Raw genomic sequence first — 27,531 nt, 5'->3', positions numbered from 1 at the left:
GAAGGTGTTGAGGAGATGATCCCGTGGATTGGCTGCCATTCTTTCTCTCCACTCTACTGTAGAGCTCCAGTGTGTTGATGCGCTGATCCGTCCCTCAGTCAAAGCAGCGCTGCTGTGGCGCGGCGCGCTCCTCTTCCCACACATTCACAGCCAAGAAGCCGCTCACATGCGCAACTTCCAGAAGGAGAAGGTGCCTCCATTCCAGATGCTGCAGCTGAAGGAACTGATGAAGCCATTGTGTTTGCAGCGCACACCAGCTCTCACGTTCCATCAACCCACACGACAAAAGCACCCTGTCTGTTGACGTCAGAGACATTGTTAAAGCCGCAGCAGCATCAGCACTTTCTCTGAGCCATGAGGGAAAACAGCCCCGGTGAGGAGCTGCCGCCGGCCTTCTGACAAGCCTCAGTGGAGAATTTACCGCCGAGTCACCACGCTCCTCACCATCCCTTTCACGGCAGATATAAAGTCTCTTTCAAGTGTGTTGACGCAGCACAAAAATGTAGTCACTGCCAGGAAGATTTCAGCTTCACCTCTGGTTACTGCCTGTTTGGGTTGGTCCGTCTTCACAGCAGGATGTTACTGGCCTGTTGAAGGTGTCCAAGCGAGTCCCACACCCTGCACTTTCGCGGGCCTTAATGAGAGAATGTGGTTAATTGACTCCACTGCAACCCAAAAACACACTCGGGCCAGGAAGTTATACGTCTTTGTGGTCGTCACGCCCACATAAATGAGCTGTTCTATATGCTTCATATCCATTAGCCAACACTTTATGACGTCTACTTTGGCACGCAGTGATGTCCTCCTACTTTTACTGCTCCTCAAACACGCTAGCTGTGTTGCGCATTCACCACTGTTGGTCTGGTATGAATATCTTTCTGTTCAAATGAGACTCATAGAAACACACGGAACCCGGCAGCGCAACATTTCTACATGAATTGCGGTTCCGATTTCGCTGTTGAAGCTTGTGAACAAACAAGTTTGTCAGCCAAGTTACAGTATTTAAAATGGTTCTCAATGATTTTCTAAATGCCTTTTATGTTTTTTAATACGAGTTATCCATTCATGTGTCACGCCTTTACGATCAATTGCTTTTCACAAAGTTGACTGGTCATTGAGTCAGGAAGAAACCTACCAAGCCGCCGTCGCAAGTCGAGCACCGACTGTTCTATGGAGGAGAAATGACTTGAAATACTTACTGAAATACTACTCCACTGACCGTATACTTGTCTTCCCAGTACATCCAAAGTCTGGTTCGGAGAGATGCAGACGAAGAAGAAAGCATGTAATATCAAAACTGTAGGAAATGCACAGGTGCCCTAAATGCTAACGCAAGTGATGCTTGCGATGAGGTGCCACTCCAAAAAACTTGGGCCCAGTTGTGTCAGACCTGTTCACACACCTGACGTCAGAAGAGAAAGGGGGTCGATGCCTCACCCTCTTGGTGAGGTCTACTTCTGACACAATTATTTGTTATTCAGGTCGGACCCACGTGCAGACTGGGGGCCCAGCTACGCTCCCTGAACAGCGACATCCTCCTGTGAAGCTGCAGTGCTAACAGTTAGCCACGCCAAGATGGCACCCGTGAGTTATTCAGTGAACAGCAGCCTTCACCAAGTGTTGAACGCACTTTATTGTTTAGGTCTCAAACAGTGTCGCCATTCAGAGGGGGCTAAAGGTTAAATGGTCACATAAAAAAATATAAAATCAACGATGAGAACACGGGGCGTGGGAGCTGGGCGGGGGACGGGGGGCAGTCTGGTTCCCGTGGAAACAAAGAGAGACGGTGTCCAGATCCAGACAAGTGTGAGTGTATGTTTGCTTTGCACATTTCCACAGCCTATAGTAATCTCAAACAATAGAAGTCCTTTTTTAGTTCACTAGCCATGCATACAGTTACACGTGTGATCCGTCAGAATCTTTGCAGCAGCTTTCAGTACAAAATATTTACATGAGCGTTAGTTAGCCTATTTCAGCACCCCACAGCTGGAACACGCGGCGGAGCGTCCCTCCTTGTAGTAACACTGGAGACGTCTACACGTTAAATCTAGTTTCCCTCCAGGACAACGGCTCCGGGCAGGAGAGAAAACAAGCCTCTGTGGTGCTCACTGCACCGGTGTTCCGGGACCATGGATGGAAATGGAGGTGCGTTAAGGTCACCTCTTTGGTTGGGCCCTGGAATGAAGGATCTAAGTTTTACTGAGATGAAGTAACAGATCAGGCAGATGTTCACTGACCAACCAAAGTGGCCTTTGTCAGTTCAAGATATCGCTTCCTTAAAATGCTGTATTGAAAGTGCTGGTGAACTAAGAAACCTGACCCAGGTCGCCGCCGCTGGACCAGGAACTTCTCCAGTGTGTCACTATGGAGGAGACATCCACACCCCAGAGCTACCTCCACTGGCCTTTCAATGACCCTGCGGGCGGACTGAACGTCTCACCCCAGGATGAGTCCAGATCACCGCACTAGCCTGGAGACCACGGGTACAAGTAGCAATACTGAGAGAGCTTTGTCTTTTGGCACTGCAGGACCCAGAACAGCGTCCTCTCCACAGATGACCCATCTCCACCCTACCGTGACCCAAGATCCTTGAGAATTCCTTCCAAACCTACAGTGGGCAGTGATCCTCATCCTAGCCAGCAGGATCAAATCATCAAGAACCAGAGACGAAGCCACCGCAGGGTTCCCTCAGCCCAGCTGTGAGTGGATCCTGAAGGTTATGGCAGAAGGGGTGGACAGCCCTGAGAAGCCAGTTTAGAAAAACCAATCCACACTCGTTCTACATTTGCATCAACTCTCAGCTCCTTCTCTTGGTTCCAGTGGGCGGATGGTGTCTGGAAACGACTCCCCCGTAGACCCAGATGAACATGAACCCGATCTCTTCAAGGATATCGAAAGAACAAATGAAAGACTTCACACAACAAATGAACCAAATAATCCTGTGAGTGAAGGCCTGTGACAACTCCTCCTTCCGATCTATCAATTCACATTACATCAGTTGCGCTTCACATCCATTGCGTTCAACCCTCTGTTGCACTGACATGTGTGATGGTGTCTAAGTGTCTCGCGGCAGCAAGTCCTCTACGTAGACGGTAGGTTCGGTCCATGTCCTAGCGGCCCAGGGGCTATTGTATATTGCAAGATGAGCAGCAGGGGTCATCCTTGTCAGGCTGGGCGGCGTAGTCCATCTGCCGAACGATCTCGGCAAAAAGTTCATCTACCATGGTTTTGCTCTTGGCCGAGGTCTCCATGAAGGGGCAGCCCCACTCCTCGGCCAGGGCTTGGCCCTCACTGGACGATACTTCCCTCTCGCTCTCCAGGTCCACCTTGTTGCCCACCAGGATCACCGGGACCTTTTCATACCTGCAGAGCAGAAGATAGATGGGTTAGTGCTTTCACGTCAAAGGGGAACACAGTTGTAAGTCACTGATGTTCCATGGTGTATCTGCCAGACCAGGCCTTAAGCCCCAACGGTAGTAGACTTTGACCCCACTGGCGAAGGAGATCCTACCATCTTCATCTCATCCGAGATGGACGACGCAAACAGAGTGCAAGCACTGAAAAACTAAGATGCGCAGGCTTGTATTGCAAAGCATCTCCCGGAGATCACAGTAAGTTTTTCACTGAGCTGTGCCATAGCTTTACCAAGAGGCTAAAAGAACGGTCGCCACTAAAGGCACTTTACTCAGATATCACTACCTTGTCATCAAGGAGGACAGTAAAGACCATACTGTAGACAGCATCTGGTCAGGTGGCGTCAGGTGAGACCCCCTTACGTGAGTAACCATAACCCTAGAGCTAGCATGTAGAGGCATGGGAGGGGTGGACTTATCGACCTTTGTCCAAAAAGTCAACCCTTGATCTTCTCTTGAAAAGTCACACTTCATTCAAACGACATTGGTTCATCCCACTTCTGACCACCTTATGCAGCGAGAGGCAAAGACCTGTCCTGTAACTTCAACAAGGAAAACCGGCACATGGACCGAGAACACCTGTTGGAAAGGCAGTAAACGCCTAGACTCAATATGTCACCGTGGCCCATTTCTCTACGCCTCAGAATTGTGACCCTACTCTAGGATAGCTCTTCTGTCCACATCTTCGGCCACTGGGACCACAGCTTTGTGAAACCTGGACAGGATAGACAACTAACTTTTGCATGACTGAACGGCAACTAGCCCCGCCTCTTTCGTCTCTCTGCCATTGTTCTTCTGTGTATACAGCACCTAAACTTATACCCGCATGTGCCGTCCTCTCCGATTTATGAAACGCCACACACAGGCCAGGCCTGGGTACTACAGGGTTTTCAGTCAATAAAAGACTTGAAAGACGCCCAAGGCCCTAACACCGAGTCAGATAAAATAAGCGGTTCATGTCAGCACATTCTTTGATGAAACGAGATACTTCAATTTGATTACATAAACCGGATCGCCCACGACGTTTAGAGTGTGTGGGAGCAAACTACAGGTTTACAGAGGAGCCAGGGCCAAAATAGAGGTATGAAAGCACTTCCCCTGGTTTTAGTGGTGGGAGGTAGCTGCCTATATACTTTTGACAGGAGACTCTGACTCATAAAACATCAAGTCTGACTGACTATCAGCATCCAGGAAGTGGGGCTTTGACCCTGGAGGGCAGCACAAGTGGTCATAATCCCCTGAGCCGTGACCTCCGGGCCATCTCCTCGGAGCATATGTCAGTCAGCCGCTGCTTAGTGCGCAGTTTGATTAGAGCAGAAGTTGAAGGGACCCAGAGTTCAGTGGCTAAAAGATCCGCGGACCTGATCACCACGGTTACGGGTGCACAGGAACAGGCTTGAAAACTGATGCAATCTGATCTGAGGAACAGCTCTGGGGCTTAAATGGGCTCAGAAAAGAAAGTCAACTGTGATCTGCTCATGAATACATTCGCCAGACGGAGGGTTAATCGACAGTAACCTGCATCAGCACGAGAAGCTGGTGGGTTTAGGAGGAGGAGGATGTTGAAGTCAGGTACAAGAGAAGCATCTGAGTGAGGAAACATGAAGAAAATGTCCTGTGATATTCCGGCGAACTGCGTGGGACGAGGACGAAAGAAAGGTTTATGGGTCCCAGCACAACCTGTCATTTTCCAGCTTCACTCACCTCAAATGTGGTGTCAGCTGTCCGGAAAGGGAGTTTACTTCAGTCGTCTGGCTCATAAAAGCTTTCAAAGAAAGTGTGGAAATGAGACCCACCGATTGGTCTGAGATCATCGTTCACCAGATACATGAATTTCTGCGCCCAGAAACTGCCATTTGGTGGCATGTCTTTGATCAGCTCAACTGCTGGGTGGAGATCGCAGAGGCAGCAGGTGACGCTAAGACGCCCACATCTCACTCTCCGCGGAGACTTTCTCCGGAGGAATACCGAGGAGTCCCCAGGTCAACTGAGAGATGTCACCTCTCCAGCATGTCCTGGGTCCACCCCTGGGCCACCACCCAGTTACACATCTCACCACGGAGACATCCTGACAAGATGCCACCTCCACTAGCTTGACCTAGTGAGTTGGGACGCGCTGTACACAACACTTATTTCAACAATGGAGCCTTGATCGGCTGATCCATCAGTTAGTCTCAAGCTCTATCCTTCTCTCACATTCGTCTATAAAAGTCTATACATTCGGAGAGAATGCGATGCCAGGAAGTCAGTCCCTCCAGCAGATGGCGATGTTGTGATCACAAAGATTGACGCAGTTCCAACCAATCCCTCGAGTCTCGTCTCGACCCGCCCTCTACACAGCATCATATTCGCTCCCTCCTGGTTGAGATGACGTCATGTGCGACGGCAAACGCTCACATTTTCCCAACAAATATTGCCACCAAGGGTCGCAACTCGGACGTGAAGGATCCTGAATTCCCATGATTGAACTGTAGAATAGACGGAACTAAACTATAACACTATATGGGGCGGAGAAAACAAACATGGCTGACCACCAGATCCATCTATCTCCAGGCTGTTTCTGACCCTCTACATCCCGACCCTGTGGAACAGATCAGCAGCTACTGTTTTCATTGGCTGGATTACTGAGCCTCGACCTTTACCTCTCAGACTCCGCCCATCCAAACCTCTGTGCTACTCCTGTCGAGTTTAAGCAAGAGCTCAAGTGTTTCAAAAGCTTTTATTTGACCAATAATGCCGTCAGAACTAGGAAAACACATACAACTGACCGGGCCTGATCAAACACTCAACAGGGTACAGTCTGTCGGCAGTCATCCACTCGGGTCCTGGTCCGCTGTCCTCGTGTTTCGCTGCCTCGAGGGTGTTCACTCCCACTCAGTCCCCCCGCAACACGACACACAACACGTCAAACAATAACAATAAAACGTGTTTACCTTACAAACAAAAATATTGTTTGTTAATTATTATAATTGCTATGAAATATAAATTCTCTTTTAGGCATCTCTAGAAACAACAAAACATGAATCAAACTTCCTGCTATTCTAATAGTAGCTTCACTCGGTGAGACTCCGCCTTGTGAGGACGAACCATAAATGATCGCAACGACATTTTTGGTTCCAACCATCAAAGAAAATAAGTCCTGGAAGCACTGGCAAGTACACACAAAGAAGCCAATGCAGGATGGTCCTCCTGAGCCTATGGTCCTGTCTGTTATGGACCAAAGTGTTCCACACATGAATTCTCATCATTAAGGAAGGAAGCAGATGGAATTGAAAGAATCCACTTTTGAGGCCTAACTCTGGGGCTGAAGTTACCCACAGAACGCAATAATGAAGGTCAGCTGATTCGTCTCGGAATGTCAGGGGCATCCCTACATTTTGGGATCACCCGACCCCATGATAGGGCCCGGAGCCCCTTCATTTGGGGCTCTTTGGCACCCACAACCGGAGTGGAAGATTGTGGTTCTTAAAGTGCAAACGTGAAAAGATTTTAAAATGTCACGGCAGCGCTCTGAAAACGGACACCGTGTGAATGTTTCAGACGTTTGTTTGAATGGAAAACAAAGCAGCGGGCGCTCGGGTGTTTCTTGTTCCTCTCACCACAATAGAGGCCACAACACAGCACAAAGACATCTGCTTCCAGCGGGAGGCTCTAAATTTAGCCATAATAACAGAGTTGGAAAGTCCCAGGAGGTGTGAGACAGTGGCTGCCTCCGCGGTGAAGGGTGTCGGCCCCTGCACATCAGCCGGGAAACCCACGCGACAAAGACGGGAGCTGAACGCGTCACCCTCCTGCCGCTAGCTGTCGGCGCCTCCGTCTACAAACCATCCCTGACTCGCCTCATCTATAATGCATCACAGGCCACGCTGACGGATGGTGAAGCCCGGTCGCCCAGGAGTTGTCAAGACAAGAGAGTCCTGGGAGCAGTCCGAGGAGGGTCTTTTCTGTGAGTCACAGGGCAGATTCAGCTGAGTCAGAGAGGGACTATAAGCTCCTTTTTTAACGGAACAAATGGTCAAGAAATAATCCGAGGATTTTCTTCTGTAAAGGCCCGACAAAATAAGCATTTCTGGCTTCACAATCACAGTGAATGGATGAGCTCAAGTGGAACCAGAACCACTCTCTGCTGCAGATCTACACAGACTCGCAGCGCGACGATGCCTCGCATTCATCATGACAACGGCAAACCTCCGGGGACAATTACGCCATCTTCGACAAACTCCCCCTAAACACAGAAGCCGGAGCTGTTCCTTTAATAAACTTTTCACTGATGCCACATTCAGACGCGTGTTGTCATGCGGACTGTGATGCGGCTGGAGACGAGCCTCACGTTGGTTTAGGGCTCTGGAACTGTGAAGCGCTGTGTGCGCTAACGCTAATGAATATCAGTTTCATGTGCTGACAGATGTTTACGACAGATCTTTAGCTCGTAATGAATCTTTACCCTGATCTTAAGCGTTTTGGGAAGAGGTTTATGTTGAAGGGTTTCCTGCCACTATAAACTCAGTAATACAGTGTCATAACAATCCATCAAAGTACACTGACTTAGATGAGACAATAACGGCAAAATATATTTTAAATTTTTGTTCTAATTTTAGGTTTCCAATAGAAATATGTTTGGATAACCTCAGTATTTGAGCTAAAATCAAAAATATTTTCTTTTTTGAAGACATTTTTGGAAGTACTTTAACAAGAAGCAATGCTGTAGATGCCACACAGTCACAAAATAATTCACCTATAATTTAATAATCCTACTTTTGACAGGGAGGAACGTTAATACTGGCTGTTTCCATGAGAAGTTCAGTTCTAAATTTCAAGACAAACCAAACGGCAGCCAGATGAAGACGGAGTTCAAGTGTGGAAGAACTGTCCATGTCAACCTAGGCAGCGGGACTGAGCATGAGCTAATGCTGTTGAGGTTAGCGCAAACCAGCTTCACGCTAACAAGAGCTAGCATTGCTAGCATTGCTACGTGGTTAGCATTTCTGGAAATAGAAAGAAGAAAATAAATAACAGCTTGTCAGGGTTCAAAATGTATCTGCAGGAAAGTACAATCTCTTTTGAAAGTATTTCACATCAAGGTTGAGGAGATGCGTTGCCAATGCTGTTGCTAACGTTCCAGTCGCACTTCCTCAGGAGCATGTTGAATCTTTGGCAGAGGAGCTCTAATGGAAGCAGGAACGTATTGTCGTGAGGAGTTTTCAGCAATGTAAGCGCTCCAGCCGTCGTCGTGCCGACGGTGTGAAGAGCCCACGCGCGTTTACGCATCGCCTGTACCCACTTGTTGTGACTCCCAGCGAGCGATTTATCACTAAAACAAAACATATTGACACATTTTTCAAATCACCACATCACAAACTAACTTCACATCCCTCACCTTGTGACCCGACACAGTGTCCCCTGCTGGGCGACCTTCATCCCTGGACCTCATAAACAGGACACTTTCACCTCAGACTTCTTTGGTACTGCTCTTTTTTTCTATGCGCCCAGTTTGACCCCTGTCAAGTCCACCACCAGCTTCAAGGCCATCGATGTGAAGGTGGTACTGACTGACCTCTACAGCACATAGTCAGAATGCTCTTCACCTGGACACCACGGATACCGTTGGAGCTCAAAATGCAAGCCCCAAGAAGAACTGGAATTGAGGTCCGACACAGGCTCCTATGTGAGAGTGTGACCCCGAGACAGATCCCTGTGGATCCATGAGTCCCTCGCTCCCTGGAGGCCGGCAGTAATCACGCACTTGCAATGATCGATGTGACACCAGCCGCCGCTGAGCGGGTCACGACAAGAACCCAGCGAACGACGGTAGCAAGCAGCCGCTGCTCCAATCAATCACCTCATCCCAACCACTTCATTATTCATCCTGGGATGATCAGGAATTGATAGCGCACTTCACGTTCTTCTTCAATCAGCTGACCGAATCAGTCGGGCTCAGGTTGTTCGGAAAACGCTGCTTGGCTTGGCCTTGGAACTGGACTGGAGATTCACCTCATGAGCCTGAAGGCAAACGGTTTCACCGTCAGGTCGTCTCCAGATGAAGCTGAAGTTTGAGGAGCTCATCAACAGAGAAGAATAGGATTAGGTGAGAGGGTCTCCTAAGCACTGTGAGGACCAAAAGTGCAGAGCTACCGAGTCGAGTCGTCGCCAGGGAAACTGCTCAACACGTTTTGGCTGTCGCAAAACTCCAAACGTCTGGAAAGACGACTTTTTCTAGAAGACGTATTGACTTTAAACAACCAGATGAGGATGTCTGAGGTGTCTGAGTTGCACACCTCAGAACTCCATGGAAGAACCTTGTCCTGCTTTTAGACTTTCTCGCTCCTTCAGCCAAATGATCTCCCACCACATCCAAGCGGTCGTGTTGGTTCGAGATGAGACCCTGGAGACCTAGCTCCATGTAGCCTTCAGAACAAGCATCAGAAGAACCAGATGTCCTCCAACATTTGGATCCACACTAACAAGAGGTCAGAGAAGCAACCGCTGCCCGTCGAGCATCTGGAACACACGAGAGAGCAGCCACTGAAGATGTAGGTCACGCCGCTCCTCGACATCCTGCTCATCATCATCTGGGAGATAGTTGCAGTTCCGGGTCACCGTTCCTCCCCTCAGGTGCTCGTGACGCTTCATTCATTATCCGCTGACAGCATTTCTAAATCCACCTGCTGGCCCTTCCCTCTGGCCCTTCACCACCCTCTTCATCACGCCCCCTCCGACCTAAAACCCTGACCTGCTTCGTTCCTCATCGCCTGACATGAACCTCATCTCCATTTTTAGCCTGGCATCACAGCTCAGGTCGGACTTCTGAGGCCATGGTTCTCACCGGGAAGTGAAACTCATCGACTCAGACACTCTCCAGAGAAGCCTCCTTCCACTTGGCGCCACCTCAACCCTCCTGGAGGAGCAGAGGTTCTACTCTGAGTCTCTCCTGGATGACTCATCGGACAGAGAAAACTAACGAAGCTAGTGGATGAGAAGACAGCTCTTTCTTCATCCTCCAGGGACAAGAGCAGACTGTAGCGCATCGTACGTTCTGCTGAGAAGGTGATTGGTTGCAGCCCGCCACCTCTTCAGGACCTGTATGTCTCCAGGAGCCAGAGACGTGCAGTTGGGATCAGAGCCGACCCTTCTCACCCTGGACATGGACTGTTTGTCCCTCTTCCCTCTGGCAGGAGGCTGCGGTCCATCCAGACCAGAACCTCCCCTCACAGGAACAGCTTCTTCCCCTCAGCCGTCAGACTGTTGAATTCGTGATCAGCCTTTGTTGTTTGTGGGTTATTTCATTTTATTTATTAACAGCACTTTATTTCGAAGCACTTTCCTAGTTGGTGGAACCCCCACTGACCATGGTAACAAATTCTATTCTGATTCTGATTCTGATGATACAGTCCTCGTGACTGAAGATCTGTCCATCTCACGCGCCCATCTTACATCACTCATGAACCAGACCACCAAGATTTGACTGGTACTGATAAGAACAAGTTTCTCTGATGAGCTAAATGGACTAGTAACACACCAATACAGGACTAGTGAAGTGGAAAAGTTGGTTCTCAGCTAAAGACGATCTTCACTTCCCATGATTCTCCTGCTGTTTTGGAATTCTGAAGCTTTTTTTTTTTACCCCAAACGTAGACCCTAAACCCAGAACTAAGTGTATCAGAGACACGACAGTGTAGCAGGAGAATAGCACAGTTCCACTCTGGCTCGGGGATGTCTGGTGGACCCAGGTGCACTTCCATAACTACAGCCTCAGCGAACCGACCCGATAAAAACACTGCAGAAGCTCCAGTCCGGGACGATTACACGCCGGGTCACTGGACTTCACACGGTGAGGAGGGGTGCAGTGGAGGTGGGGGGGATGCATGACATTTGAAAAGACTCCCCCCTCCGCCCCCCGACCCTCCACCCCCACTACCTTCAGTGGACCACCAACACTCACATCTCCAGGCAGCATTTGCACCCACCTTTTGACTCGGATGATCTGGTCCCTCATGGGCTTGATGTCCTGGAAGCTCTGCTGGTTGACCAGGCTGTAGACCAGGATGAAGCCTTGTCCGTTCTTGATGTAGAGGTCCCGCATGGAGGCGAACTGCTCGGTGCCGGCGGTGTCCAGGATCTCCAGGACGGACGGCGACGAGTCCACCTCGATCTCCTTGCGGTAGAAATCCTCGATGGTGGGGTCGTACTTCTCGATGAAGGTCCCGGTGACGAACTGCACGGTGAGGGCGGACTTCCCGACCCCGCCGCTGCCCAGGACCACCACTTTGTACTCGCGCATCGTGGGTTGGACCGAGGCCGCTCGGTACCGAGTCTCAACTAAGAAATAAATAAAAATCACACAGTCAGCACCGGCGACCCATTTGGCTGTCGACTACGCGGAGCACAAAGACTCATGATCCGGGAAACACGGGCCTGCGGGGTGGACCGGGCTCACCCGCGTCTGAGCGCCGAGAAAAACCCGACTCGCTCCATGGAGGTCGCTGGAGCGGGAATACTCGCTCGGTGTCTCCCTCAGCGCCTCCCGCTGCTCCCCGCGTCTCCGTCGCTCTCCGCTGCAACCCCAGCCGCCATACTCTCGGGCGGAGACCCGCGGCCGCTGCGTTTCCCCCCGGTCCCCACTCGGCTGCCGTACCGAGCCAGAGCGGAGAAAAAAAACCCCACCGCCACACAATCCCGCCTCCTGTTTGAGTGACGCGTACGCCGGCCAATGAGAGCGCGAGCTTCCTCTCTCAGTCAGGCGTGCTGAATGGGAGCCGCGCTCCGGCAGCCAATCCGCGGCGAGCCTCTCCTCCCCGCTCACGGGTCCGACTCCCATCATTCGGTTGCCCCAGTGACACGCAAGAAGCAGCCGGCCAATCCCCCGCGCGGCTGGAGGATGAGTATCCAGGAGGAGGAGGAGGAGGATGGAGCGGAGGAAGCTGTTGCTATGGAAACGCTGTTTGGGTTGCTGCCCAAATGTGCAGGCTCGAAGCGGCTGTTTCTCAATGGAAGGACGGATGTTGGGTGGACTGATGAAGACGCTCTCAACTTTTGTGTGCTGTCTATACTCACACAAAAGGTTGGATTTTCTTTGCCTTTTCATTGTAACCACGAGTTACTACATCATCCTGAGACACCACCAAGGTCACTTAAAGCCAAAAACCTTTCTTTTATTTTCTTTTTAATTCGTCATTATTTTCCACGTCTCACCTCTCACCATCACTCTGCTTGTTTGACCCCACTCTCACCACATCATCCACAAACATCATAGACCATAGACTCCTTCCTAAATCTCCTTCTCCAAATATTCAAGGAACACTACATTTTATGCTCAAAACAAACATACAAGACAAAATATAAATAAATTACAATTAAAAAAACTATTATTGATACAGTTTTCAAGATTAGAAAAAAAATCTAGACACAAAACCACTATACATTTATGATGAAACTTTTATAAAATAGTTGGACTTGACTTTAACATTTTGTGAATGAATCTTAAAATTAAGGTTTTGGTTCAAGTCACACGGTCACCCAACTATGAAGTGGTTGACACACAAGCGACACACCTGTGGTCATGTTTGATCCAGCCTAACTGACCTGTCGAGTCAGGCCTCCGTCCTCCACCTCCAGTCCCCTCCCTCAGTTTCTGTCCTGTGCTCCCACTCGCATGACTGAAGTGGAAGTGCTGGACCTGAACTTCACTCGCAGGACACTCCTGCTTCAGCGTCAGTTCCGGGCACAGAACCACTGGCACTTGCAGCAAATGTTCAAGCGCATTTATTAACAATATTAGTTTACAGGGAGATAACTGTTGGTATGAAATGTCAAAGAAACAAACACAATTAGTTCCACAGTTTTAGTGAACATTTAGGCCCAGTTGAGTCTGATGGATCAGACCGAAACCGTTCCGATCCACTTGAATTCTTCTTTTTTTTTTTGGGATCACTTTCGTAAGGCAAACACTCAGAAGGAGAAGAGCCGGTCCAACGAAACATTCCTGCTCCGGTGAAATCAGGAGAGCGAGGGAACATGACAGTCTTGGCCTAAAGATTTGACATGAAAAACACAGCTAAAATGCAGAAGGAAAACAATATGTCCTCTTGAAATATTCAGGTTGAATGGGTGGAGACCGGCAAGTCCTCGACCTTAGTGGCCAGATGAGTCTATATCCTGTTTTCCGGGACAGTCCTGATCACCATCTGATGAAAACTACGGCCTCCTTTAAGCCACGAGAACATCATAATGTGGTCCAGATGTGACCTGGACTCGCAATGAAGAGTGGAGTCTTTTGGCCAAGGCCGACCTTGTGAATGGATTCGGGGGCACTCGGACATTCACAGGACCGCTGCACACCTCCTGACAGCAGAACCTCCCTCCTCGGACCCAAAAGGTGTCGGGTGTTCAGAAAGCAAATCCTGGAGCGCGAGCGCACAGAGAGAGTTGACAAGGCAGTGACAAGGACCGAGGATCCCTGAACACAAATGGCTTTTCATTGCTGATACGAACGCTCCCTCGGAGGGGAAAACCTCGTCCGACCAAATTACATTCATCATAACACAGACGGAAACCGACCTCATCCGAATCACAGAACGACTCACAAAATAAAAACACGCAGTGAAATAAGTTTCTTTGTAGATTGTCTGAACATCTCAAATACACACTTTACAACATTTAAAATAGAATAATCTGACATTTATTTTCAGATAACTGTTCTTTTTAACGCGACTGTTCTAAACAGAGACAATTGCATATTGTTGCCGTCCACCGCACGCACGCTTGTTCCTTCAGGAAACGTCGGTGAGAAGAAAATAACAGTTACAGAGTGAATACACAAACAGTTACATTGAAATCCAAACAGGCGTATAAGTACTCGGCTCTAGATGTGTCACTACTCTTCTTAAATATCTTTAGGCACTTACAGTATCTGAATTTTACAGTGCTGGAAATCAAGTGTAAGACAATCTATTCAGTCCTCAGAGGATCACACGGCAGCGTACAAACAGAGGGGGGCGGGAGGGGGCTCATGTAACAGTTTAAATATATAGATTTTTAAGTTAAACTAAAAGCACGTCTCAGAACCTCTATGCAATGCAAAGGCACACCAGTAGGTGGAGCACTGACCGACAATAAAAAGTAAGACGTTCGTTTTTAAAGACATCCGGCTGTGGGCTTCTAAAAGGTTAAAAGAGTTCAAACAAGTGCTTTTTTTTTTGCTAGATAGTGAAGGTTAAAAGTTAAAATGATCCATGCGAGCCACAGCTTCCACAATCGTTTCAAATAAGACCTTTAGAAACATCTAAAGTAACACAAACACGCACGTCGCAAGTCTGGAATCTTTACACTCTACATTCGCTAGTTTTGTTCCTGTGTTGGATCCGTCATGGTTCCGCCGGGTCACGTGAGTGGGGAGGAGGCGCGGAGACCCAGTGCAAACGGCAAGACACGTCTCCTGTGAAATGCTTGTGGTTGAGTGACGTCAGCATGCAGCTTGTTGTCGGTCCGGTCCGGTGAAGAAGTCGTATTTACAGAACGGCTCTTTGGGGCGTTTGGCTGCAGCCAGGTGGCAGCGATCTGCAGGTCGGCCGCTCACTTGAGAATGATCTGTCGGGGAGAAGGACAAGCTGCTGACTGCACAGAGTCGACAGTGAACTCACCGGGGGCAACGGACAACAGCTCGGATCTGAACCATCAACGGCCGCTGGAAGAACAGTCCTCACAGACCAGGTTAGTCGACTTGTCAAACCTAGTATTTTTAACTCGAGAGCGCCATCTTTTCAAGCCCAAAGCAAAGTAGGTCAAACCATGCCATCAAACACCCAATTTTCTGTCACAAAAGAAGAAGTTCAGAGTCAGCAACAACGCAGAAGGTGATGATGACCGGCTTCAAAAGTGGTGACATTTTGCTTCAGAACAGAGTCGAGTGAAACTGCTGGTCAGTCGCTCATGACTCGAGGGAAACGTGTATTGATCTTCAGGACGGTGATCAGGTGAACTGATGACCTGAGAGACATCTGTCAGAACAGATCCACAGGGTTCCAGATCAGTGGTCAGTGGTCAGTGGTCCTCTGGTCTGGAGGTCCACTATCACCGCAGCACTAGAGATCTTCTCGAGAGCTTTTTATGTTAAGGAAGGAGGCTGGTGGAGAAAGAGCAGAGCCAGAAGACAAAGCTCCTCACTGATGCCTGAGCTTCTCCTCTCACCCCTGGTCACCAGCTTTGACGCAGAGAACAAGAGTTTCTCTATCTGGACTCTCATGGAGAGCAGCTGAGTCATCCAGGAGACACTCAGAGGAGAGAAGCCAGGAGAGACGGGAGGAGGCCCAGGGCGGACCCACGCTGGAGAGCTTGTGTGAATGAGAGGGAGTTCTGGGCCTCTTCACTTCAGCAGCTGCCCCAGCGATGGAGGAGGGGAACATGTTTTTATGGACCTCACTAGCAAGGTACTGAAGATCCCTTCAGGTGAGGTCCATGATCTCCTGATGCCATCTAACCCAAAACAAATGAAGCAGAACATCACCGCAGTTGAAGGCGCCGCGTGTCACCATCACATAACGCGTGGTCACAAGCCTGCTGGAGGTCTACAAGTGTGTGAAGCTCATCGACGACAATGCAAGGCCACACAAGCAGCGCGATGCTCGGCTGACAAAGCCACTGCTCGGAAGAACGTTTACGACAGAAAGCTTCAAAAAGGAGCAAACCTGGTTGGCTGGTGTTGCTGCTGCGTAGGGGACACTTGTGGTGGGAGAAGTTGCTGCAGAGACACTAGCAGGCGTAGCACTGTACATCATGGGGACTTGTTCAGGAGGGAAGTCATGAAAGCAATGAAAAGGTAGGTGAAGCGTTATGGTAACCATAGCGATGCCGTTTTATCCGTCTTGCCAGGCAAATACAAAAAGACATTAGCAGCGAGACTTGGTTAGGTTAGCTGGCACACGATAACTCAGCGAAGCAAGACAGCAGGGGGAGGGGGGCAAGAGCTGATCAGGTACAACCAGGAATCTGACTGGACATCCCACAGGCGCAACACAGCACAGCTCAGAACAAAACAGGTCGCAAATGGAGGGAAGTTGCATCTGTGGGATGCGAGAAACCGTGTCTTTGTCAGCGTTAATCTAGCTGCAGAGGAATATTCAAGGAGGAAACTCACCCACACCGTTAGCCGGGCTCATACACAACACAGAACCTGTGAGCCAGAGAGAGCAGAGAGAGTTAGAACGGCATCCACTGCAATCTGTCAGCACCAGGGTGGATGGTGGTGTTCAGGGGAGCGCAGCGTCGAACATGGGATCGCCCACTTAGCCAGTGTTTTTCCAAAAACTGTAACTACTCACACTCGCTTGTTATTGTGCAGAAGCAAATTGCAGAAAATGTATTTGTTTCGAATGTGTCCAGAAAGGGGCGGGCAACATGGCAAAATACATCATGACTTATTGATTTATTTACTTACTTTAAATAACTGTTTGGAAGTTCTCACTTCTCTTTTGCATGATTTTACTGTAGTTTTGAGTTTCCAGAAAATCCTTAGCATTCTTTGCCTGAACTTGATTCATAACAACAATGATTCTCTCTCTCTTCACATTTATTTTGTTGTGCATTTAGTTGTTCAAAGCCAACTTTTAAAGCACAGAGCAAACTGTGACAGTCTATGAGCATCAATAAAGTTTGGAAGTGAGACACGTCAGGTTCGCTCTGTGGTGCAGACAGTCTTTGGCCTGGTGGCGGCTCCCACAAGGATCCCTCCCTAAGCGTTATCAGAGAGTAGGGCATGGTGTGACGCTGATGTAAGGCCACGGCAGTAACAAGCTAGCACGTCTCTTCCGCACCCAACAAGGACTTTTCAAGCACCACATCACACGCAGCGCTGGGTGGCTGCATTTGCTTCCCATTAACGGATTAAACCTCCTCCAGATTGATCCTTGGGCCGGGCCTCCAGAGTACCAGAGACACTCTGGTGCGCCAGAGACTCAGCGGTTTAAACCAGATTCACTGACCCCTGCGCTGCTTTTACTTGTTGTTTTTCCTTTCGGTGGATCCCGTGGGACGTTTTAGAGGAACGTCAAATGGACAATTTCCACTTTTTAGAGGGCTTGATCGTTTTAGTGACGTCCTCTATTTGGTTCTGTTTTGAACCCGTTTGTGATTCAGGTGATGAATCTGAGCGCTTCTACACATGGACAGAGACAAACTTTCACTCCTGGACTTCCATTCTTCAGCTTCTCTCGCACCTGAGTCAGTGACCCAATGTTTTTTTTTTTAGCAGTGGTGGCAGCTCCCTGAAGCTAACGTTGCTTCATGGTTCAGAGTGAAGTCACTTTCAGAGTCTCTAAGTCAGGGGGAACATATGGACGGCAGCATCCGGTCCTGTCTCACTTCAGCTAATATTAAACAAATCCTGTAGCATGTGAGGTGCCATCACCCTCAACAACAAGCTCAGCTCAGATGACTTCCCATCATGCTCTGTAGCCCATAACATGGATTCCAACAGACCAAGACTGAGCGTCGTCACATAAGAACAATGAAATTACAGATGTTTTATTTACATGAAAATAATCCATATTAAATAATCCCAAATTTGTGAGTAGAATAGAGGCAGTCTAAAGAGGTTAAATGTGCCATGCTCCTCCAAGCATTCCAACCTCTTCCCACTTCCCTCTGTTCCCGGAGTGTTACGCTGCTCAGCTGTGGAGGCGGAGCCAATTGTAGCCATCAACCGCTGTGACTGGTTGACTGGACGGCAAAGCATCAGGGAAACTGTAACTGAGTCTATTGCTGAGAGGGACAGGACCATGCTACTCGCTTAACATCAGGATCTGGAACTATATGAGAAACTGCAAGCAGCATGTCACCATAAGTTCTCTTCCAGGTCATTGGTGAACGAGGCAGTAATCACTAGATGGCACCGTCGACCTGGTGTATGGCAGGAGGTTTCCACTGGAGTAGAAAATGCTCCTCTAACATAGTTGCAAATAAATTAAACAACTTAAAATCTATTCAGACTCTTATTCTTCTTTCTTGTTCACTGTGCTGTATTCAATATAAAAAAATATACGGCTCTCACGGAATTACACTGGAAATATGCAGGTTTTTTTGGCTCTCTCAGTCAAAAAGGTCACCGACCCCTGATTGAGCCCAGCAAACATTCAATGACTCCATGCTCTGTCAGGGAACCCGTTGGCAGCGCTGCCTATGTTCAGTGAATTTTCACCTCCTTTGTGCATGTGCAATGCAAACCCCTTGATTTTTAGCACTGGTCTCGTGTGATTGTGAGTTTGAATTTTCTAGAAGGTATAAACCTTCCAGGAAAGACGACCATTTGAACAAGGAGCAGGACGTAAAGTATTCAGCCTTTACTCACTCACTACTCACTTGTGTGAGAGTGTGTGTGTGTGTGTGTGTGTGTGTGTGTGTGTGTGTGTGTGTGTGTGTGTGTGCGCGTTTTGAGTTGACAGGAGGGCGGAGTCAGTGTCAGCCACATGGGGCCGACACTCCTCTCGCACATGAACACGTCGTGACAGGGACGCTGACTGACCTGCAGGGTAGAAGGCTGCAGTGGGCTGCTGCAGCTGCGCGCTGGCCAGAGGATGTTGATAGTGCAAAAAACCTGGGTTGAGGAGGGAGCTGGGCCAGCCGCTCTTCTCCAGAGCTTGTCTCTTTGGTAGAGGCTGCAGAATGTTGTGGGGAAAGGAAACCTGGGGAGGCAAGCCACGGACAGCAGCGCCGTGAGAATGGCACATATCCACTCCCACCCGTCACTCAGACAGCTTTAAAATATGTTCTAGCTGGGTCATTAACAACACTGTTAGTCACAAAGCGTACGAATGGAATAATGTATCCACAGAAGTATCTGATCAAAGCTACTTTAAAACACACAAACACTGAGTAACACTTAACGGCACTACCACAAAGAACAAAAGCTACCACTGTATATTTATGGGCTACATGCAAAGCAAAAAGTGAAAATACCAGGTTTACAGTTGCCTCGAGGGGTCGCTTCAGTGCTTTGGCGGTCGACTGAGTCTTTTAATAGCAGGCAGAGAGCACATGATGGAGGTGGGCCAATGGGATTCAAGCGTATTAACATACAGGTAACAGCAAGCAGAGGTGCGTCATGGGGGGAAGCATTGTGGATAGATGAGAAGGGGGGGAAACAAAAAAATAATGTAGTTTACGACATAAAACATTGTTCGCATGCATATTAAACACAGTTTCAGATACAGAAGCAGGAAATACACCACTTTAATAAGACTGAGCTGCCTCAGCTGTCAGCCCCTCAGCTAACGTACAGCTAACGCTAGCTCTGCTAGCAGAGGAGGACGCAGAACCGTCTGAGCTGCTTAAGCTCCTGCACAAAAACCTTGTGACAGACTGGAGCTCATGGACGATTGGCAGGATGTTATTGAGGACCAACTGTCGGCGTGCAACAGACAAGCGGCTCGTAAAAACAGCTCCAATTAATAAGATGAGACATACTCAAGAGATTACAGTTACTTTCCTGGGTAAGTCAGTGACATTTTGGAAAAGGTAATTATATGCAATTACTTTGGGTACACCTATTATTATTATATATATACTATACATCTTGATCTATTGTAAAACCTATTAACGCAACAGACTTTGGCTTATAGAAATACACGTAGTCATGTCTGAGGGGATAAATAAAATATCAAGCCAGGAGAAATTGTTTTTACATCCTTTGTTGTGCAAAAACAAACAACAGTAAAAACAAATGCAGCAGCTTTGTGGCCATTTAAATCTTAAAATATGAGGTTAAAGGTAACCCACAGCTGACAGGACAAAAACTCCTGAAAGTAACAAATAGTACAAAAGTAGAGTTAATACGTGGTAACAATAACAGGAACTACCGAGGCACCTGAACAACAGCAGCTTTCCCCTTCTTTTGACCAGTAAGGCGTCCTCATCTTCATGTCCAGCCAAGCTAAAACGGTGCTAGCTATCAATGCCTCAATGTGCTTAGTGCTAACATTCATTCCAGTAACAAAAGCGGCAGCATGCTGGTTTCTTGGGTAGCAAATGAGGGTTTTATGTATTAAGACGATTTGGTTGTGGCCCTTCCAGACTACTTATTTCCACCTTACATAAATTACAAATTACTATGGCGACAAGGTGGGCGGGGCTGACAGTCGGTCAGTCCACACTAGAGGAATTGGCTGACGGTCCGGTCAACAGAATGAATGAATCGCTGCCCAATGATCGGCTGGTGCACCCGCCTATAACAACCCGCCAGTCTACCTGTTCCAGACTGTCACTCTCCTCAGTCATCATCTGCGGCAACTCTGTCTTCTACACTGCTGTGTTGACTTTAAAAACTTGAAAATGCCACAAATATGTCTTGCCGTTATCTGAATCTGAAGAATGAAAGTCATGTAAAGTCGGCCTCACGTTACACGGATAAACAGCTTTGGACAGGAGCTGAGGTCTGAAACATGAAGTTTCTACTGTCTAGGGTGAAACCTGTGAAAACATGACTTCACTTGTGTGAAAGGATGAACTTCATAAAGATGTTTTCAGTTCTGCATTAGCCCTTTTTAACTGCCTGCTTTTTCCGGGGCGTCTATGACATCACTTCATCCAGCATGTAAACAAACACCACCATTAAGCAGGAATGTGCTCCATAGCAGACCAGTAAAGGGTTTTACTCACCAGAGCCGCAGCTGTGGCCTGAGCCGCCATGGCCGTCTGACTGCCTTGCTGACCCGACTTCATTTTGGCCTGCAAATGAGCAGGAGGGTGGAAATACTTGCACTTGTCCCGGGTGCAGCGGCCCTTCATGTAGTCCATGCAAACGGTGACGGTGTTGTCGATGCTGTCCACCATCGGGCTGTCCACTGGGTGAGCGAAGCGACAGTCCGTCTCCCCACGGGCGCAGTTTCCCCGCTGAAACTCACGGCAAACCTGCGAGAAGTGCGGCTTTTCAACACCTCATTGGCCATGTTTACTCAGCCATTATTCTAGCAAATGCAGTGCGCATTTGTGTCCCCATAGTTGACAGGTATTTGCCGTCTTTGTTGACTACCTCCAGTTTGTCACTGCGCTGCAGCTTCTGTGCTGAGGATGACGACGATGACGATGAAGAGGAGCTGGGGAGTGTCACAGCTTGACTCGCCGGGACAAGAACGGGGCTGCTGGGGAGGATGTCAGTGGGGACCAGGCCCATCCCGTGGCTCAAAGGTGAGATGTATGAACCGTATCCGAGACCAGCGTTGGCGCCGATTCCCTGAGGACGAAAAGGCACATTAGCTGAGAAGAAACAAGACAAGTTTGACAATCCAAACACAACATCATTTACCACAGACTGCAGTCCGGGTGAGGGAATCATGAACTGCATCTGTTGCAGCATGGCGGCCGCCGTCTTCTGCTGGATGAGGTTGTTGCGTCCGTTGATTTCCAACTGCGCTTTTAAGTGCGATGGTGGATGAAGGTACTTGCAGTTTTCTCTTAGGCATCGACCCTAAAATCAAAGGCTTGGCTGTCACAGCAGTCTAACGTCCACACTCTCATTTTCAAACGAACGCCACGATGATTCTTCGCGGGATAAGAGCGACAATCGAAGACAGAATGAGTGTGATTACTTGGCTGCTCCCAACCGACCTCCAGGTCCTTGGTCTTGGCTGTGTTCCCATGACAAGATCCTGCTGGTATCGGGAATGGAGCCAGCAACCTTTCAGGTGTAATCTGATTACTAACTGAGCTTTGCGGCCCTGAAACTCCATGGACGGTATTTCAGCATAATAATAGCTGTGCCGACACGTTTGTGACGGAGATGAAAAACCATTAAGGTAATTAGTTGGACCGCTTCCTTCCCTCAGAGTTGAAAGGAGTGTGGTAATCTAGAGGCACACAATCAAAGCACGCTCATCACGTTTTAAGTTTCCCAAGCGATTTCCCAATAATCCTCTGTCCTTGAGGCGTGGCTGCTGATGAAGAATCACTTCGCACTTGTCCTTAAAATACCTTCAAACGAGTCCACCGAACTGGCGAGAAGCAGGTTCTTATTTAATTCACCTGAATGTATTTTAACTCTCTCACACCCAATAACATTGTGCTTTCTTGCCCTCTGAATCGAAGCGCACAACAAACAGAAATCTGGAAGTGACCAAGAATTCATTTTCTATCGAGTGGAGTCTGTTAAAACTTTGTGTGTCAGGGCAGTGAAGTGCAAGCCGTAATCTCACCTTGATAGAGTCAAAGCAGGCGATAACCCTGCCGTTCTCCACTTGGCAGCTCGCTGGCGGGTGAGCAAACTTGCATTCCTCATCGCTGCGTGAACAATTCCCTCTCTGGAACTGTCGGCAGACCTCCAGGGTTAACCACTTGGTGTCTCTCCCCGTTGAAATGTTCAAAGCCATATCGACAGTTTTCAGATCAGAAAACCGAGTCCAAGACAGGTAGTGGAGCGGACGAGCGGGAGCGCTTTTTCACAGTTGGAGAAGCAGTGCCTTCGTGATGACGCCTATGTGGAGGCCATGACGAAATCCTCCATCTCCGATGAACCACCCTCTTTTCACTAAAGTGGTAAAGAGCCTTCGGGCAGAGGGCGTCGTCTCAGAGCTGCTTCATTTTGGTGATCTGGAAAACAAGTAGACTAGGTAAGAGCGGTGGAAGCACCTGACGCACACTTAAATCTGGAAGTTTAGTGACCAAAAGATCAAACAGCCGAATGTTTCGAGTTGATTCTCACGGACCTCTAATGATGAGGAGCTCAGTCACCTTAAGGAGACTCAGGGTAGAACTGCTCATATGAGGAGGTGGTAGGGAAATGTAGGCAGGACAACCTGAGGGGAATTCATGTATCTGTGACACCCTTGGTACGCCAAGTGCTGGAGGGAGTTTGGGGAAGAGAGCCAAGTCTGGATCTTTTATTTAAAGAAAAAAAAAGGGTGTAGCTGGGTGTCCTGATGAGAACTCATCTGGACAACAACTAGACCTCAGCAAGAGGTCATAACAGGATCATCTGCTGTTGTTCTTAACTGCGTCCACGCACCTTAGTGAGATTAGTCATTACAGTGAGGAGCATAACTCCAGGGCCAAACATTAAACAGAGGAATGAGAGTGTGAAGCCGACAGCCGTACGAGGTGATGAAAGAGATGTTCATTTCTGCTATTGTCCCTAGTCATTATCACCCTCTCTGTGTCTTCCAATGATTACACACTGTCGACCTGTCTACAGGGAAATAGCAGAAGAAACACAACTGGCTGATCCATATAGTGTGTCATAAATACTGGCTAAACTTCAACGCAGTTTTCTTCATAGCACTATAGAATGAATTAACAAAATATTGAAGTCAACTCACTCAGATGAAGCCCTTATTCATTGACAACACAGAGCATGTGTTCATCCACTGTACATCATCACCAGTTCACGCTGTAGTAACGGTTTCCCCAGTCATGTTAGCTCAAGCACTCAGTGTAAACAGAGATCATGTGTCAATGATTCCAGAAACTCTAGGTTACTTCTCAGAAGACCTCAAAGATCAATCATCAACTTTGACAAAAGAAATAAAGAAAACAGTTTTACTGAAAAAAAAAAAGTTCCTTTGCAGTTTAGACTATTTTTTAAAAATTCTTATAGAATTGAATTTAAAAAGTATGAACACAGACGGTGTGATGTGTGGAACATTCACTGACACAAATGCTGTAGTCAACATTAGTGGCAGTTAGGGCAGAACGGACAGACAGAGGTGGAGGAAAACACAGGAAGTCGATGAGTAGGCGAAAAAAAAGTTGGCAAACCGTTGAGCTAAATAAACAGAGGAAAAGTTTAGACATTTAACAACACAAACAATCCTGAGGCTTTAAAGTAAATATTACACAAGTCTGTGTACCGAAGAGTTCATTTCTGGTTTGCTGAAGCAGATGTTTTACTGTCACAAACGGAAAGTGACGACAAGAAATCCACTACAGAAAATTCCTCCAAGCCCGAGCCAGGAAATGAAGCATATTCACCTCTGATCGGCTCCACTCAAACTTCAGACACAGAGAACAAACAAAGTTTTAGGTCGCTTACATGACAACACGCGGCTATGAGCGGGGATTCCACCAGCAAAGATTTTTCTGTGCAGCAGCAGTGAAAACAAACCGTCTGTCGACCTCAGGCTGAAGCATTTCCAGCCTCCCCCTTCCTGCCCGAGTGCCGGCCTCCGGGAAGACCCTCCCAGTCTGCAGCCAGCCAATAAAGATTCAGCTTCTAGTGAAAGCTGAGTCAACAGCTTGGAGCAGACAGTGCTGACAGTGGAGCCGTGAATAAAAACCCTCTCTTTCACCAAAAGCACCATCAAAACCGTGCTTTCGTATGGCAGCACAATTCCAGGGGCTCATCTTTACATGCTGAAACACAAGCTTCCTGTGCTTATTTATTTAATACTTTAACACAGCAACTGTCATGTGTGCAGAAGGTTTGGGCCTGAAAAGCATATCCATGGCCAGGAAAAGTTACATGAGCTCATCCAAAAAGTCCCCTTTTCCACCACATTAGTGGCCCAGCCTGAGGCATGATCCCCGCAACAAAGTCCCTTCTCATTCCAGTCAGAAGCGGGATCCAAATTGTAGACAAACCAGGCAAATTGGTGGGTGGCGGCTCCACTGCCAACTGTTTACACAAGTCCAGATAATCAGTGGAGGAGCAGAAAATAAACCAAGCCATGGCAAAGAGGAGCAAAAAAGGGAGCTGAAACCACATTTAGAAGTGCTTTAAAAGCTCTATTGCATTTAGAATGTAACCAAACTGGAAATGGTGTTCCTATTTGGTGCGTTTTTTTCCAGTATTATTGAATGATTCTCTGTGGAATTTCCCCCACTGTATGTCAAATAAAGACCATCTAATCTGAATGATTTAAATCGATCTTACTACTTGAATATTACATTGATTTTCACGTTACAATGCGTCACAGTGATATACATTATTATCATTCGTGTCTCTATTTTGTTGCTCCTAAAGCTTTACTGGTCAAACCAACTTCTACAGCTGTAAAACACAAAGAATCGATTGTCATTCGTTAAACAGCGAGTCACATGAGCCAACTTGTTATGACCCTCACACGGTGGTGGAACAGTACCATTCTAAATGGTTCCCTTTTTAACACACTAAAGATCAATACGCGCAGTATCGCGTGTCATGCTAACACAGGAAGAGGAAATAGCCATGCGACCATTCTCTGCGCTGCTTGAATCCAAGCAAACATCGCCTATAGAATGACGTGTTGGCGGTGAAGTTTCATGTCTGGAGTTTTCCAAAGGGTGGCTCCATGGTGGCGCGGCGGGGCGCGGGGGTAGCATCACTTTCCTTGAGAGCCAGACAACCAAAGGTCGTTGAATGTCGCTGGTGTCTCGGTGGTCGATCACACCCTCGGCTGACAGCACCGACCGAGACCCAACACGCACGAAGCGACGCGCGGAAAGGACGTGTCGCCCCGTCTCTGAGCGAGTAGCAGCAGCTAGCAGTTAGCGGAGAGTCCACCTGCTTACCTCATCGATGAGGATGATGTAGCAATCACGCAGCGGCAGGGCGACACGACAGCAAAACTACCGAAAACAAGTGTCCCCGCAGCGCCCGGGAGCGGCGCCGCCACTCTTTCCGTGCTTTGAGCGGGTTCCCAGCCGGTTTTTAACCCACCTCAGTCGTGTTATATCTTCGTTACTTTGAGGAACTGAAGTGATTTGAGCAACAAGCTTTTGACAGCTTACTGTACGGTCGTCCGTTCGGCTTCACAGAGAGGAGGGGGGTCGTGGGTGTTCACGATCGGCTCATCGACATTATGTCTTGATTCACGGCTTGTATACAACATATTCACCTCTTTGACCATAGTAATTGAAGACAGCACCGCGATGCGTGTGGAAATAACGACACATAGAAGGTTGAGCGATGACTTGTAGCCGTGTTCGCCCCCCACCTGAAAATGGTTCGCTCCAAACGAAAGCCAGGGAGGCTGAAAGGGCAAGGGTTCGCTGTTACCAAGGGAACAGAAATAAAATCACCATTCCTTCTTCCGACTCCGTCATCATCCAACACGTCCAGTCAAAAAAATTAGAAGCCACGCATTTTCTCTAGGATTTTAATTTCCCTGAAATAAAGTACATTATTTATCGGACACACACACAAAAAACAATATTTGAGATTAAATTGAGTGTGAATTGGATTTGAGAGAGTTGGCAGGGACTTAACTGGGGTTTAAGTAACTTCCTGAGTTTCTCAGGGTTGATTCTCATGTTCTACTAGTTTACAGGGCTCATTAGTAGTAGTAGTACTATGTGGCAAGACAAAACGGTCAGGAGTCTCAGGTTAGGAACGTGATGTTTAACCTTCGTCTTGACACAAACTTATAACACGTTTCCCCACACAGCCTCTATATATCCCCTGGTCAGGTCCCTACCCATCATACCTCTGGGTGAGAGGCCACACCTCCCGAGGGCCCACCACAACTAGTGCTGTTACCATCTGGTCCTCAGATCTATTGAAATCCAGTCCAAAAACACACAGCTAGTTTTAGTGGGCCTCACTTGCGTAGATCTTTTGAAATGAAAAGGTATGAAATTCATAAACACAACTCAACATAGACACTCGCTATAATCTTGCCTTACTCCGTCTAATCCCTTGTAATGATTTATGTTGCTTTGCTGTAACAGCTGAGCCCAAATGCTGTCTTTTGTGACCCCTTCTGTGCCTTTAGGCCTGCTTTATGCTTCAACTCTTTTCAACTGTGAACCACCTTGTGTTGCTTCTCACATGAGTGAAAGGTGATTTATGAATAAAGGTCAAGCAGGAGACAACGGTGGTATTATGAGTGAATCAGAATCAGAATCAGAAGAATCAGAATCAAATTTATTGCCATGGTCAGTGGGGAGCCCACTAACTAGGAAAGTGTTTTGGAATAACATGCAGTCAAAAAGTAAATAAATAATAAAATAAAATAAAATAAAGTAAAATAAAAATAAATAAATAAATAAAATAAAATAACAACAATGCTGTTCACGAATTCAACAGTCTGACGGGTGAGGGGAAGAAGCTGTTCCTGTGGCGGGAGGTTCTGGTCTGGATGGACCGCAGCCTCCTGCCAGAGGGAAGAGGGACAAACAGTCCATGTCCAGGGTGAGAAGGGTCGGCTCTGATCCCAACTGCACG

At 48.0% G+C, this 27,531-nt stretch overlaps 2 protein-coding genes across 9 annotated transcripts; both read right to left on the bottom strand.

Annotated features, from left to right (window-relative positions):
• Positions 1-1,650: 1,650 nt before the first annotated feature.
• LOC128766454 (ras-related protein Rap-2a) lies at positions 1,651-12,035 on the bottom strand. The gene is made up of 3 exons (XM_053878100.1): positions 11,848-12,035; positions 11,378-11,729; positions 1,651-3,363 (listed from the first exon to the last, which is right to left on the bottom strand). The coding sequence occupies exons 2-3, from the start codon at positions 11,689-11,691 to the stop codon at positions 3,126-3,128; spliced, it is 552 nt and encodes a 183-aa protein (XP_053734075.1). The 5' UTR covers positions 11,692-11,729; positions 11,848-12,035; the 3' UTR covers positions 1,651-3,125.
• A 918-nt stretch (positions 12,036-12,953) lies between these two features.
• Positions 12,954-26,149, bottom strand: LOC128766453 (muscleblind-like protein 2a). 8 transcript variants are annotated; one of them, XM_053878095.1, is made up of 9 exons: positions 25,878-26,104; positions 22,589-22,982; positions 21,430-21,864; positions 21,057-21,308; positions 19,359-19,412; positions 18,925-19,084; positions 16,543-16,578; positions 16,094-16,188; positions 12,958-14,996 (listed from the first exon to the last, which is right to left on the bottom strand). In XM_053878095.1, exons 2-9 carry the CDS (start codon positions 22,760-22,762, stop codon positions 14,982-14,984), a joined length of 1,221 nt encoding a protein of 406 aa, XP_053734070.1. In that variant the 5' UTR covers positions 22,763-22,982; positions 25,878-26,104; the 3' UTR covers positions 12,958-14,981. The 8 variants fall into 8 exon arrangements, 7 of the variants coding, with proteins under 7 accessions (XP_053734073.1, XP_053734070.1, XP_053734072.1 ...); XM_053878099.1 differs by lacking the exon at positions 16,094-16,188 and having other exon boundaries at positions 12,986-14,996; positions 21,430-21,630; positions 21,703-21,864; XR_008415994.1 differs by having other exon boundaries at positions 14,934-14,996; positions 16,094-16,468.
• Positions 26,150-27,531: the final 1,382 nt, after the last annotated feature.

The sequence above is a fragment of the Synchiropus splendidus genome, chromosome 10, assembly GCF_027744825.2.
Source record: "Synchiropus splendidus isolate RoL2022-P1 chromosome 10, RoL_Sspl_1.0, whole genome shotgun sequence".
NCBI lineage: Eukaryota > Metazoa > Chordata > Actinopteri > Syngnathiformes > Callionymidae > Synchiropus > Synchiropus splendidus.
Note: the sequence above shows the minus strand (reverse complement) of the source record. Positions and strands in the feature narration are given on the sequence as shown.